Raw genomic sequence first — 15,674 nt, forward strand, 5'->3', positions numbered from 1 at the left:
GCCAGCCAGCGAAGCCCACATCCCGTGAATGAATAATCAAAGAAAAATACAGAGATTTCATTTTCCCACCATCATGAACACTTCTCTCACTAACTCTCCAGGTATGAGAGCCACTTCCCTACAAAGGAAGACAAGGTTCATCTGTACTGCTCAAAGAATATGAGCCATTTTTCAAAATCCAGGTGCTGATTTCAAGCTTGGATGTGCCAATCTGAACCAAAAGTAGCAGCCGCCGGTAATAGCCTATAATGCTGGGGCTGAAGTATATTGGGCCATGTTGACTAATATATCAAGCCCACAACATTGAATGATCCTAGAGATAATCACTTAAAATAAAAAGATATGCTCAACATCGACCAAATTAGTCCTGCTTGAGGAAAAGTAGATCAAATTCAGTTAATTTGTTTTGAATATTATGGTACTTGCAACTCCATGAAGTTCAACTGAAACAGGAGATTTAAACATTTCCACTTAAAAACAACAGAACTGAGAGTTTTATTACATTATTCACTTACCTTTGGATCTTCAGGAAAGATATTATCTACCAGGCGTTTGTATCGTGGGCGGAAGGCACCACAGCAGCCACATATTCCTGCAAAACAACAAAATGTACTAACTAATTACTAACTATTAATTGCTAACTACTAATAATTGAACTAGTGGGGGTGGGGGCGGGGGGGACGACACACCAAGACACAGCAGCAGCAGAGAACAGACGAGGTACATAGAAAACAAAGTAATAAACAGAAACAGAACAAAAAAGTGTAGACAGAGCAGGAATTAGGTAGGAAAATAAGCATAACAGACCAGCATGGTGTTAGAATGCATGCATGTTGATGACAGGAATGTTTTAAATAAGGTTGACAAGCTACAAGTTGCCACATGGGGTTATGATTTAGTGTCTATAAAGGAGACCCGGCTTAAACACAAGCTGGAATGGGAACTAAACATTTCTGGCTCCAATATATTGAGGAAAGACAGGGAAGGGATTGAGGTTAGGCCCAAGGAAGGGATTGAGATTAGGCGGTGGTGGTGTTGGGTTAGAGGGGGTGGTACAGCAGGGTTAGAGTATTGATCAATAATATCACAATTCTAGAGGGACAGCATACCATAGGGTTCAATGTTCCTAACCCAATGACAAAGGAAGCAGCACTAGATCCAATGCTAGGGAATGATGTAGGACAAGTGGAGTGTGTTGCAGTAGGGGAACATTTAAGTAATTGTGATCATGATCTAATTAAGTTAAGTATGGAACGGGACATATAAAAATCAAAAGGTGAAAATATCCAATTGGAAAAAAGAGCCAATTTCAGTAATTTGAGAGTGGCATTGACTGAAAACAAGTCAAACTTTTACAAATCTCTGGTTATGCCTGTGCTGCAGTTTTGTACAATTCTGAGCACACAATTTAGGAAGGTTGTCAAAGCCTCGGAGAGGGTACAGAGGAGGCTTACCAGGATGATACCAGGGATAAGGGATTTCAGTTTTGTGAAGAGATTGGAGAAGCTGAGATTGTTCTTCTTTAAGCAGACAAGATTAAGAGGAGATCTAAACAGATATTCAAAATTATAGGGGGGTGGGGGGGAGCGCTTTGATAAAACAAATATGGTAAAACAGTTTCCTCTGGCAAGTGGGTCAGTAACTAGAGATCATAGGTTTAAAATAATTGGCTGAATAACTACAAGGGAAATTGGGAGATTTTTTTTTGGAGCATTATTAAGATCTGGAATGCACTACCTGAAAGGGTGCTGGAAACAGATTATAGGAAATTTCAAAAGGGAATTGGACATGTACTTGAAAAGGGGTTAATTTGTAGTGTTATGAGGAAAATGCTAGAGCATGGGAGTAAATTGGACAATTCTTTCAAAGAGCTGGCTCTACGGGGAGAATTTTCTCCCCGTCCGGGGGGGGGGGGCGAGCGGAGCGGGCGCGGAGCCAATCGCCGCCCGCGATCGGCTGCGCGCCGCCATTTTACATGGGCAGGTCAATTAAGGCTTGCCCAGCGAGACGTGTACCCAGAAATGCTGAGCGCTCCCTGTACGGGCGATGGGGAGGAGGGAGAGTCAAACACGCGTGAAAGAGGGCAGAAATCTCTCTGATGCACAAAGCTGCCTCAGGGAGATTCGTTTGATTATTATTTGAAATAAAAATATTCAGACATGTCCCCTCATGTGACAGTGTCATATGAGCTGGGACATGTCACTGATTTTTAATAAAAATTTTCATTTGATTTATAAAGCCTTCATGAAACCACATCCTGCCTGTGGATGAGATTTCATGATAAATGCGAAGGCCGCCTTGGCTTTTCACCTGCCCTTCATCCTTAAGGTTGGACGGGCAGTTATGGTAATTCTTTTAATTGCTATTTAAATGGCCTTAATAGGCCTTTGACAGTTCGACATGCATGTAGCCGACTCCAGTGCGCGTCCGCCAAACTGAAGGTCTGAATGTCATGCGGTGACATCGGGATGCATGCCCGACGTCACCGTGCGTCATTTTACGCGTTGGTGAGTTTAGCCTGCCCCCGCATGCCGACCAGAAGATTCAGGCCTATGGGTCTATCACAGCTGTCAGGTTATAGCCAGGAAAATCTACATTATGGAAAGGAATCCTGACAAAATGAGGAAACAAAATTCCAACGAAAGTGTAACCCCCGAGTAAAAAATATTTTCATAACATCTTGAAAATAAGTCATGTTTGTGCAAAGAATAAGACAGAAATTGTTTGTGATATACTGTTTAGAAATGCCCAAAAGCCTTTTGCTTATCCAAGTTATAGAGAAACTGACTTTTCGTTTAAGTGATCTGCAAGAGCGAATGAATTGAAATTGTGTTACTTAAAATCAACTGGGGCAATCTCATTTATCTGATCCATTTAATGTGGATGAATAATTCAAGCAACATTCACTGGTTTGTGTAGCTGGATCAAACAGATATTCTGCAGCATGAAGTAAAATTCCACTTCGAGTATCTTAGATCTTAGATGAAGCCATTTAATGAAAGCACAAACACATAGAAGGAACAAATCAGAAGGAAGGCTATGAAGAAGGGGAACATTTACTTGTGGAATTCAAAGACCATCACTCCACGAGTTCTCATCCCCACAATCCCATTCGTGGCACCACAGATGTGTTAAATGAGGTCATCATCAACCTCTTTGTTGCAGGTGTCAATGCACAACAGGGGACTTAGCAAGATTTTACTACAGCCTTCCTTCAAAATTAATTCTGAATAAGTAGATTTAAGGTAGCGTTGGAATTCAAAATTCATGGAAAATATTGCACAAAAGTACAGTATTCATTGCTTTTAAGGTCAAGATAAATAACTTATTTAGTCTCAGATAGTCCACACAGTAGAAAGTCCTTAATACTTAGATGCAAGTTAACATTAATTAGAAAATATTACATAATTAGGCTACACTGCATGTCTGAATTTATCCAACAGTAAAAGGACATTCAGAAGTCAAAAAACAGTAGCCTGTGCTAAAATCAAGTAATTTGTGGTGTGGTATAGCATTTTTAATCACCAAAGCAAAAGATAATACACAAATTAGGATTAACAAATTCAAGAAAATTGAAGACAGCAACATCTGCAAATGTACTTTGTACAGGACAGCAGTCACTTCTACATTTTAATGCCTATTGTTTATAGTCTCTTTAGTGCATGCTCCTGTGTCAATCAAAGCACAGCAAAAACACCATGGTGTTTTACTGATGGTCAGATGAGCCTTTACCAGTCAGCATCAAAATACATTAGTTTAATTAATATGCTTAATCCCATGCCCTAGAGTAACTAGAGCTAAACACTGCAAGGGTATGAGAGAAATATTTAAACTGTAGAATAGCAAGAATGTTTATTTTTCACAACACTGATCACAATCCTGCATTGAAGGCAAGAATTACACAAATTAAAGTGCTATGATCATAAAATAGAGTTAGATAAAGAACTGTTATTAAAAGCAGCCTTTAATGAAATTTTACATACATATCAACATAATTTACCAGTTGTAAATGTAAATAGTAAGGTTTATTAGTCTTGATAAAAGGTTTAATTTGCTGCAGTAAGGTATATTAGAAGTAACAAGGTTATTAACTAACAGAAATGGTAGGGCTGTTCCTACCATGCTGCAACAATGTGCCTACAGTGCACATTCTGCACTTAGTAGGAACCCCAGGATGCTTCTGTGCCCTGGATAACTATTTCTGCAGGAAGGGTCATCAGTTGCAGCTGCTTCAGCTCTGTGTTTTGGAACTTGAGCAGCAGCTGGCATCACTGCGGAGCATCAGTGAGGTTGAGAGCTTCATGGATAGCATCTTGATGGACGAGGTCACCCCGCAGCTTTCGGGTATATGGGGATAGGGGAATCAGTGACCACCAATCAGTCAGGTAGAAACAGGCATAGTCGTCTGAGTGCATCCCAGTCTGCAACCAGTATTCTGAATACTGGTGAGAATGATGCTGCATCTGGGGAGTGCAGCCAGAGAAAAGTCCAAGCACCACAGGTGGTTCAGCTGTACAGGGGGTACAAGGAAGACTGGAAGAACAAGAGAGATAGGTGATTTGATAGTTGGGGGAATAGACAGGTGTTCCTGTGGCCACAGACGTGAATCCAGGATGGTGTGTTGCCTCCCTGGTGCCAGGTTCAAGGATGTCATAGCAGCTGCAGAGGAGGGAGGGTGAACAGCTAACAGTCATGGTCCACAATGGTATAAATAACATGGGCAGAAAGAGGGATGTGGTCCTGCAAAATTTAGAGAGCTAGGTAGGAAATCAGTAAATAGAACCTCAAAAGTAGTAATCTTCAGGTTACTCCCAGCATCATGCAAAAGTGATTATAGAAATAGGAGGATAAAGCTGATGAATACATGGCTGGAAAGATGGTGGAGGGAGGCCTTTAGATTCCTGGGACATTCAGACCAGCTCTGGGCGAGATGGGACAGGTACAGGCTGGATTGGTTGCACCTAAACAGAGTTTAGCTGAGTTACTTATGGGGAAATTTGCTAGGGCTACTGGAGAGGGCTTAACCTAACTTGGCGGGGTTGTGAGAACCAGGAGATAATATCAGAGAGAAATACCAAGGTGCACAGAATACTGGGAGAGATAGGTTGCACTAAAATTAGTTACTTAATAGGTGGGGTCAGGGTTAGGGAGAAGGTAATAAAGTCTAAATCAGGATTACTGTACATGTATGTTAATAGGAAGAGTGTTTGTGGTAAATAAGATTGGTAAGTTACAGACACATTGCCACGTGGAAATACGATGTTATGGCTATAACAGAGACCTTGGGCAGGACTGGGTGTTAAATATTCCTGGATACAAGGTGTTCAGAAAAGATAGGAAAGGAAGAAGAGGGGTGGTAGTATTGATTAAGGACAGCACTGCTGTGCTGGAGAAAGAGGTTGCCCCACAGGGTTCAAGGACAGAATCCATTTAGCTAGAGTTAAAGAACAAAAAAGATGCAATTACATTGCTTGCTGGCCACCTACTAGTGGGAAGGATGTAGAGGAACAAATTTGCAAGGAAATTACAAAGCTGTGCAAACATTTTAGAGTAGTTATAATAGGAAACTTTAATTATTTGAATACAGATTGATATCTTAATAGCGTATAGGGCAGGGGGGGTGTGGCGGCAAGACATCCTCTGCTGCGTTCATGGAAAATTTTCCATAGCAGTATGCTTCCAGTCCAACACGAAAGGAAGCACTGCTAGATCTGGTTCTTGGGAATGAGTTGGCCAAGTACATCAAGTATCAGTAGGAGAACATTTATGGGACAGTCATCATTGCATCATAAGGTTTAAGTTGGCTATGGAAAAGGACAAGGAACAATCCAGAGTAAGACTAATTAACATGGGGAAGACAAACTTCAATGATGTAAGAATGGATCTGGATTGAATAAACTGGAGTTAAAACGCATTTCCTGTGTAATAGTTAAGGGAATGTTACATACAGCAACAGATGTCAGCACCCACACACTAACGCAGAACAGACATCATTGCTGGTGCATTCAGTCAAGGTCACTACAACCAAAATACACTGCCAACCATAACAATATTATAGTTGAGAATTAAAGGCAACACTTTTAGCAACAATTACTGTTGTCTTCCAAATGGCCCAACTGTCCATCCGTCTGGCGCCAGAAATTAAGTGCAGTAGCCATTTGGACAGAACAAACAAAAATCTACAAAATAGATTAGATTCAATTTGACACCTTTTCCTTACTTACCACAGTTAACCAGCATATAAAAAGAGGGAGCACTGCTGGAGCTAGCAATGAGAAATGAACGAGAACGTGGGGAGATGGTGGTGTAGTGGTAATATTGCTGGACTAGTAATCTAGAGGTCCAGGCTAATGCTCTGGGGACATGGGTTCAAATCCCACCACAGCAGCTGGTGAAATTTTAATTCAGTTAATAAATCTGGAATATAAAGCGAGTCTCAATAATGGTGACCATGAAACTACTTTTGATTGTCGGTAAAAACCCATCTGGTTCACTAATGTCCTTTAGGGAAGGAAATCTGCCATCCTTACCTGGTCTGGCCTACATGTGACTTCAGATCCACAGCAATTTGGTTGACTCTCAACTGCCCTCTGAAATGGCCTAAGAAGCCACTATGTTCAAGGGCAATTAGGGGTGGGCAACAAATGCTGGCCTTGTCAGCGACACTCATTTCCCATGAAAGAATTAAAAAAAAGAGATACAGGGGAACATTTAGGCAAGGGTGATCACATCCTAAGGTTTAAGATTGCGAAGGGCATAAGATAAAGACAAGGTAATACATTGGAAAAGAAAAGCTGATAAGGGTATGACAATGGAACTAAAGAAATAGATTAGCAGTGGGAAACATTTAATATGGTGATTAAGAGGGTCCAGGAGAAATATATCCCACTGAAAATCAAGAACAAACTAGCAAGTAAGGACACAGCATGGATGAATGAAGAAATAAAGGCCAAACTAAAGAAAAGAAATAAAGGGCAAGCTGAAGGAAAAGGCATACATTAAGTGCACAGGCAAAAAAGTTGAGAATGGCAAAAGGGAATACAAACAGCTTAGGAAAGAGATCAAAAACAATTCGGAAGGCAAAGGGAAACTATGAAATTAAATCAAGGAATGTAAAAAATAGGACAGCATTCTACATATACAAATTTAAAAAGAAAAATGAGGATGGGAGGGGAGAGGGAGGGAGAATGTGAGTAAATGCTAAAGGTGGTCCCCTCAGACAGGCAAAAAAGGTGGGAAGGATCAAAGATCAGTGCTGGAATTCACTTCTATTCACAATTTACATGAACAATTGCTCTCATTAATCGAAAGTACCATTTCAAAACTTGCAGATGGCACCAAATTGGTAGGTGCAGTTATTGCAGAAGAGCAACGGAAAACATTAATTAACTTGCCAAATGGAAATGTAATTGGCAAATGAACTTCAATGACGGTAAGTGGTGCATTTGGGTTGAAAGAATAAGGAGACCACACACTCCTTGGAAAATAAGTATCTAAATGAGATAAGGGAGCGGAAGAACCTGGAAGTACAAATACAAAGCACAAAAAGTAATGATACAGGTCAATAAGGCTTTAAAAAAAGCATTAGGCTTTATTCCTAGAAGTATAGAATCAAAAAGCAGAGAAATTACATCACACAGAACCAACGGTTAGACCACTTGGAAACAGTCTGATCTCCAGATTATAAAAAAGGACACAGGCACTGGAGGCGGTGTAAAAAAAAGGGTTACTAGAGTGATACCAGAACAACGAGATTATATTCAACAGGAAAGATTGAACTGGTTAGAGCTCTTTTCTCTAGGAGATAGCCTCAAAGATGACTTGATGGAGGTCTTTAACATTATGTAAGGGTTAAACACCAAAGGCCAAGTGGGCCAAATGGCATGTTTCTGTGCTGTAAAAACAATGCACAACTATACAACTAATAAATGTAAGTCTAGTTTTAAGAATACAACATACAATGTATATTGTTAAACATATCTGCTTGGAATTTCCTCAGGATTCTCCAATCATCTGTCGTAACTTCAGTGGAAGGTCAGCAGAACACGAGAAACATTGTGAACAACAGTTTTCTCTGGCTTTTCCAAAGTTATATGGGAGATCAATGCACCCCTGCAGAAATTCTATACCAGTGTTTCAGTCCAAAGGTTTGAAAGATTTATACATACAGACTTATAAAAATCAGTCCATAGTATTATTATAGGGTTCCTTGTGAGAGAATGTTAGTATTGTATTTTTCAGATATCATACTAATTATATCTCCCACAGAAACATTGTTTTATCATACAAATCTAGATAAAGTGCAGTATAAATATAAGGTACATTATTCTAACTTACCACAGGAAAGTAAGGGTCTTGATTCCCACCCAGTGTTAAACCTGTAGACTTGTTCAGGTTCAGCTCTTGGTACCTGAATATACCTTCGCATCCTGTACATTCTGTAGCTTCACACTTAAGACTTAGATTTCACTGCACCTACAGAATTGTATACCCACAGTCAGACAGATTATCTTCGGATTCTGTTTACAGTAACACTAGATGAGGTTATATCAGATAAATACGCTTCCAATTAACATCAAGTATGGCCACTGACTAGGCAAACAGGATGTCAAAACTGGGGATACAAGACTTCAAAATACAATGGTGATTATTTAATGTTAAAAAGTTCCCCTTTTAGAATGAGGGAGATACTGGTCATGTGTCAGTCCAGAAGGATGCAAACTGAAAGTTTAAATGAAGTAAGTTTCTCCAGCTGAGAAAACATATTGGAAGCGTTTAATTACATGCTCACCCAATGCTGGAGTTTTCCTTTTTAATTTAGCAGATTTGGAATGGATCATTTATACAAACCTTGTAGCCTCTGCCACCTAGGGAGGTCAGGTACCAGTAATGTTATCCTGAACAACCATAGCAAAGATTAGACTGAAAAGCACACATGGATTCAGGAGGGATAACAAACTACAGGGAACAGCAGCATGCATTCAGATGAGCAACACAGCAATATCGACTTGTGCTAGGTTTGCAAGGTGCAATCTCAAAACTACAAGCCAATGAAGAAACTAATGCAATATAGTAATGGAAACACACGTTTAAATAAAGGTCATCCAAAACAAGGATTTAAAAAGTACACTTAACCTAGCAGTATCAGACATTTCATATGCCTAAAACTCACTGATTTCACCCCCCCACCCCTTTTTAAGTTTGCAGTTAAGAAGCAGGAGGAGCATTAAGGGCACCATGGGCCTTCAGTATATTTTAACTTGCAATGCTGTATTTTTGTGTCCTGCAGTTCCACAACTTCACTTCAGGAACTATTAGATATTAAGGCAGAGGTCTGTGTGTTATTGTTGGAGGTATCCACCTTAGCTCAGTGGTAGCACCTTAGCGGCTAGAATCTTGTGGGTTTAAGGCTCACTGCAGAAACCTGAGCACAATTTAAGCTGACATGTCATTACAGTACCAAAAAAGAGCGCTGTGCTGTTGAAGGTGTAGCCTGTTGAGATTTTAAACCGAGCCTTTGCCTGACCTCTCACATGATGCAAAAGATTGCAAGGCACTATTTCAAAAAAGAGCAGAGGTGGTCTCCCAGTGTCTTGCTCAATATTTATCCCTTAGCTGACATTACTCAAACACATTCAGCTGATCATTATCTCATTACTGTTTGTGGTTCTTGTACACCCGTAAACCTCGGTTTGGTGGGTGTAGCTGAGGAACAGATGATCTCAATCTTATTGACACAAGGTCCATGAGTTCCTCACACTTCTGTTTGGGGAGGGGCGGTGGGAAAGAGTGGTTTAAGCATGATTGTGGGGAGGAAAAAAATCCAGGGATTTTCATTTGAGGATGACCTTACAGTAGTTAGTGATTTTGACAGAGGAAAGTGAGACCCGACTTGCTGTGGTCCAGCTAGATCTGACGGAGAAGGACTAAATCAGTTGTACCCCAGATGCACTCAGGTCTGAATCCCTGGACTTAAAGGTGAAAAGATGGGGCCATGTTAGTGAGAAAGCACCAAGTGGGAGGAGAGTAAAGATTTTACTGGGGATAAAGACAAAAGGTAGAAGTGAGGGATTGATCGAGTGTTCTGATCAATTGCATAGCAATTTGGAGTGGTATAAAATGGGATTGCGTGAGTTGTCTGGTTCTTATAAGATTTGGGAGAACACCTAAAAGGCCACGTGCTGATTTTTGGATATTGCAAACTCAAGCTATAACAGCCTCTGAAAAAACTGATGTACTTTCACCAAAGTTAGTTCTCTTGAGTATTGTAACAAAGAAACTAACGACATATCAAAACTCATTTCTATAGCTATCAAGTACCTGGAGACAGGATTTGTAGAGCAAAACATACAAAAACCCAATGAATCTCAGAATGCACATGTGTAGATGTCTAATGGCTAAACTATTTAAAAACAAATGCACGTTTGCTCAATTCAGAACTACTTCAATTGTGTGGCAAAGTAGTTATTGATTACTCACAATAACTGGCACTATGCAAACACATCCTCTGATGTGTCTCACTAGTGCGAGGACTTTTTACAACATTTAGCACTACTACAGTAAGAAAATATAATTGCTCCTAGTAACAATTTAAAATATGTTTTTTAAGAAGGTAATCCAGATTACTTTGTTCATGGAAATGCTAACTGAATACAAATTTAAAGCAGGCTGTAACTCTCATTTCGCTACAGTAGGGAATGCAATAGACTGCAACGGGAGGAGGGGCATTTGTTTGTTCACTGACATTTCAGAAGAATGGTCATCTGGTTAATCTGCTTAAGCAGAAAGGCTAACTCGATACTGGCTGTGATGTACATAATGCAAGGTAGACTCAAATGGGATTGCAAACACCTGCACATGAAGATGTTATGTTGCAACAATGGCACCTTAAAACAAAATTTTTCTCCTGTATAAAATGTGATATGGTGTTAATTGTTCAATAGCTGTTCTTGTTTCAAATCCTTTGATGAAAAATAACGCAAGTGCTGTGAAACAAGCTGTAAGTGGTTCAGTGCTGCAGGTCTAAAATAAACTATACTTCTATACTTGTACTCTGTACTTGTTTTGGTAGAAATAAAACAGGATATACAGATTCTTTACTAGTGACCTTCATCTAGTTATAAAGAGTGAACTGATTACCATCTTAAAAGCTAAACCACGCAACAGGGAATGCTCCAGTTTGCATTTGAGAACATAATACATAGCTTCATTACAAGCCTAAAAGCAAAAAACTGTGGATGCTGGAAATCCAAAACAAAAACAAAAATACCTGGAAAAACTCAGCAGGTCTGGCAGCATCTGCGGAGAGGAACACAGTTGGCGTTTCGAGTCCCCTGAAGAGTCATACGGACTCGAAACGTTAACTGTGTTCCTCTCCGCAGATGCTGCCAGACCTGCTGCGTTTTTCCAGGTACTTTTGTTTTTGTTTTTCATTACAAGCCTTTCTTGTGTAGAACATCCATCTGTTTTCCAGAAAAGCTGTAAATTAAGGCCAGGTGCTGTGAGGACCTGTCCCACTAACCAAAACAAAAAATTGTGCTTTGCTGGCTTTTACGATGAATTTATCCAAGAAAATCATTTAAGTGGAATATTGTCCATCCTTGGGTAGAGCAATATTCCTGCAGATTCTACTTACAATTCAGTTTTGCATCCCAAATAATCACTTTTCTCAGCATAAAACTAATTATAGTTAATGCTACCCTCATCCATTAAACAAATTCTTGTGCGTCTAATCCTAATTTACCAAAAGATTTGAATTAAGAGCAGTTATTGAACAATTATCAATACTGTATTTACACTGGAGAAAAATACTTCAAACTGCACTGGAATCCAGTTCATTTGCTGTAGAAAATATAGTTTCCAAGAGAAACTTCATTGGCCTGTGCAGAAACATGTAAGCTCTCCATCTGCTCAGAAGCTCTTTTGACTCCAGGAACACCTTTATTCATTTTCACAATTTGCCACCTATTTGAGCTTCTACTGCATTAAACTTATGAACGTAAAATAAACAACAAGACAGCACTACTAATTTCGTCCCACAAAGTTTTATTCCACCTTCAATTAGCATGAAAATCTACATAGCTAGAGAACTGAAAAACAGTCGTGCCTTATCCCTCCTCACTTCCCAACTTTCCCACAGAATTCAGCTTGGTTGATCTTACCACTTATAGAGTAAAGGTTAACATCAGTAGTTACATCCGTATCAGGTGCTTCTGATGTAACTATGATGCAATGTCACATGATTAAGACAGACCTCGTGGGAAACTCTTTCGAGTTATCAACAGTCACAGATTGCAACTCTTTCGAGTACAATCACAGTTCTTGGTTTCCGGGAGTGGGACATGAACCCACAACCCTCTGATTCAAAGGCGAGGGTGCTATGAACTGAGCCACAGCTGACACCTCCTAGACCTGGTGGGAAGTAGAAGTACAACCTTGTGTAGACTAATGAGATGTATATAGATCCGTAACTAAACAGGAATGGGTTTTATGAATAACAGTCTATGGTAGTATTCTTAGGGTAACAGGCAAACCCGAAAGAAACCCCAAACCCAAAACGACCCATAGTGGCAGCTGGTGCTTTCTGTTGGCTGTTCGAGAGCATCATTTTTTTTTATTATTCGTTCACGGGATGTGGGCTTCACTGGCTGGGCCAGCATTTATTGCCCAGCCCTAGTTGCACTTGAGAAGGTAGTGAACTGCCTTCTTGAACTGCTGCTGTCCATGTGGTGTAGGTACACCCACAGTGCTGTTAAGAAGGGAGTTCCAGGATTTTGACCCAGAGACAGTGAAGAATGGCGATATATTTCCAAGTCAGGATGGTGAGTGACTTGGAGGATAACTTCCAGGTGGTGGTGTTCCCATCCATCTGCTGCCCTTGTCCTTCAATATGGTAGTGGTCGTTGGTTTGGAAGGTGCTGTCTAAGGAGCCTTGATGAATTCCTCCTCTAAAAGTGCTGGAGTTGAGCCCTCCAGGGAGCTAAGCGGAGAAAGGGAAAGAGGTGTTTGGTTGCTTTTGCCTAAACTTTTTCAGCCTCCAGGAATTGATTCTTGCTCTGCTCCAGAAGAAGCTGGTTAATTGGTAAGTATCTGGTAAGTGATTTTAAGGTTTATTCTATTCTTAAGGCTCAAAACAGTATATTTTGAGCGAGAGGTGAGCGGGAGAGGATAAAAGACGTGAATCCTGCAGAGAGACCAGCAGCAGAGTGACGTCACAAACCACAACGTGACACGAGTGCAGGGAAAGCAGCTGATTGGCGAGTAGGATTGGTGAGTATTTCTAGTCTTAAAAGTAAGGTCTTTAGTTTGTGTTTAGGTCTCTAGTCTTTTTTCCCCTCTTTTTCTTAAAAATAGCTTGTTAAGTATAAGATTGATACTGGTGTAAAAAAATTAATTACAATAAAGTGTAAAGAGCATAGGATTCTTCAAGTATAAAGAGCAGGGATACTAGAGTAACTAATTAATAAATTTAACAAAATACGATAGTGATGACAGGACAGGTGATGTGTTGCTGCTGCAGCATGCAGGAGCTGCTGGACACTAAGATGATCCAGAGCAAACACATCTGTGGTAAGAGTCTGCAGCTCGAGTAATTTCAGATCTGAGCTGAGGAGCTGGAGTCCGTGCTGCAGACATTGCGCCACATCAGGGAGGGGAAAAGTTACCTGGACACTTTGCTCCAGGAGGTGGTCACACCCCTCAGATTAGGTAATTCAAATTTGGCCCATGATCAGGGACAGGAGGGTGTGACTGCAGGTGAGGCAGCTATGGGGACCAAGGGCGTAGTGTTCGAGGAGCCTCGGCCCCTACAATTGTCCAACAGTTACGAGATTCTTGCAAGCTGTGTGGACGAGAGTGGGGACTGCAGGGAAGTTGAACGAACTGACCACAACACCATGGTACAGGGAGCCATTCAAGTGGGGGGAGGAAATACGAACGTAGTAGTGGTAGGGGACAGTATAATTAGGGGGATAGATACTTTTAACTGCAGCCGTGAGCATGAGTACTGAAGGCTGTGTTACTTGTCTGTGCCAGGGTTAAGGACATCTCCTCAGAGCTGGAGAGGAAAATGGAGTGGGAGAGGAGGGATCCAAATGTCATTGTGCATGTTGGTACCAACAACATTGAGAAGACTAGAGAGGAGGTTCTGCTGAAAGAATTTGAACAGTTAGGGGAGCCAGATTAAAAAAGCAGAACCTCCAAGGTAATCATTTTGGTATTACTCACTGAGCCACGGGCAAACGGGCATTTGTTTAAATAAAGTCAAGCAGTTAAATGTGAGAGTCAAAGACTGGCGTGGGAGGAATGGGTTTCAGTTCATGGGGCACTGGCACTAGTACTGGGGTAGAAAGGAGCTGTTCCAGTAGGACAGACTTCACTTGAACTGTGCTAGGACCAGTGTCCTAGTGAATCGAATAACTGGGACTGTAGAGAGGGCTTTAAATTAAATCGGTGGAGCAGAGGTCGGGTGGGGGTGGATGGGAGGGTTCTGGACAGGGAATATGTACGTTTACAAGGCAAAAGGATATGGCAGCCTTGCAGGGCAGCGATTCAGGTAATGATACCCAGAGTGTGACAGGAAGGGATCCAACAGAGGCCGGTAGTGAGAAGTGACTGAGAAGCATTCTGGGAGCAGTCAGCGCAGTTACCGCAACTCAGAAGGGGATCGAGGAAGACCCCCTGACAAAGAACGGAATAGCCCCAAACATTACATTGCTGTAGTGTTTCCATCCCTCCCTTCTCCTCAAACCAAAAAAAAGGGAGAGACAGTACCTTCAGGAGTGCACCAGACCTGCGAGGGACACTTTTCAGAAAGTGGATTTTTTAAAAAAAAGCAGCTGATTGTTGAGTAAATCCTGGCGAGTTTTTTTTCTATTAAAGTAATTCATTCCTTAATGCTGAGGTAGGAGCTAAAATAAAAGTATAGAGTAGTACTGTACAAGCATAATTAGTCAAGAAACAAGGTTCCTAACTAACATAAATAAGGCCCCGAGCTAGCGTATTTTTTTAAGGGAGTAACTAGCTTAATCGAGAGGGACATCATGGCAGGAGATCTCAGACCCATGATATGCTCCTCCTGCAGGATGTGGGAAATGAGGGATGCTTCCAGCGTTCCTGGTGACCATGTGTGCGGAGGGTGTGTCCAAATGCAGCTTCTAGCTAATCGGATTTCGGAGCTGGAGCTGTGGGTGGACTCATTGTGGAGCATCCATGATGCTGAGCAAATCGTGGATAGCACGTTTAGCGAGGTGGTCACACCGCAGGTGAAGATGACACAGATAGAAAGGGAATGGGTGACCATCAGGAACAGTAAAAGACTCAGGAGGGTAGTGCAGGAGTCCCCTGTGGTCATCCCCCTCTCTAACAGATATACCACTTTGGATACTGTAGGGAGGGAGGGAGGGGGATGGCCTCTCAGGGGAAAGTGGAAACAGCCAAGTTCACGGCTCCGTGGGTGGCTCTGCTGCTCAGAGGGGTGGGAGGAAAACAAGTGGCAGGGCTATAGTGATAGGGGATTCAATAGTTAGGGGCACAGCTTCTGTGGCCGCAAACGTGAACCAAGGATGGTATGTTGCCTCCCTGGTGCCAGGGTCCAGGATGTCACGGAGCAGCTGCAGGACATTCTGGGAAGGGAAGGTAAACAGCCAGTGGTCGTGGTACACATTGGTACCAAC

General features: G+C 41.4%; 1 protein-coding gene across 4 annotated transcripts in view; it reads right to left on the bottom strand.

Moving 5' to 3' along the window:
• The window catches only part of efr3a (EFR3 homolog A (S. cerevisiae)), a 264,071-nt gene that overhangs the window by 176,823 nt on the left and 71,574 nt on the right, over positions 1 to 15,674 (bottom strand). For 3 of the 4 annotated variants that reach the window (XM_078540593.1, XM_078540590.1, XM_078540591.1), the window contains exons 3-4: positions 8,338 to 8,475; positions 516 to 592 (exon numbers count right to left, since the gene is read on the bottom strand). In XM_078540593.1, the coding sequence (XP_078396719.1) occupies positions 516 to 592; positions 8,338 to 8,437 (177 nt within the window). In that variant the 5' untranslated portion in view covers positions 8,438 to 8,475. The remainder of the gene's footprint in view (positions 1 to 515; positions 593 to 8,337; positions 8,476 to 15,674) is intronic. The other variant, XM_078540592.1, reaches the window with a different exon arrangement.

The sequence above is a fragment of the Cetorhinus maximus genome, chromosome 4 (genome assembly GCF_964194155.1).
Source record: "Cetorhinus maximus chromosome 4, sCetMax3.hap1.1, whole genome shotgun sequence".
In the NCBI taxonomy this organism is placed as follows: Eukaryota; Metazoa; Chordata; class Chondrichthyes; order Lamniformes; family Cetorhinidae; genus Cetorhinus; species Cetorhinus maximus.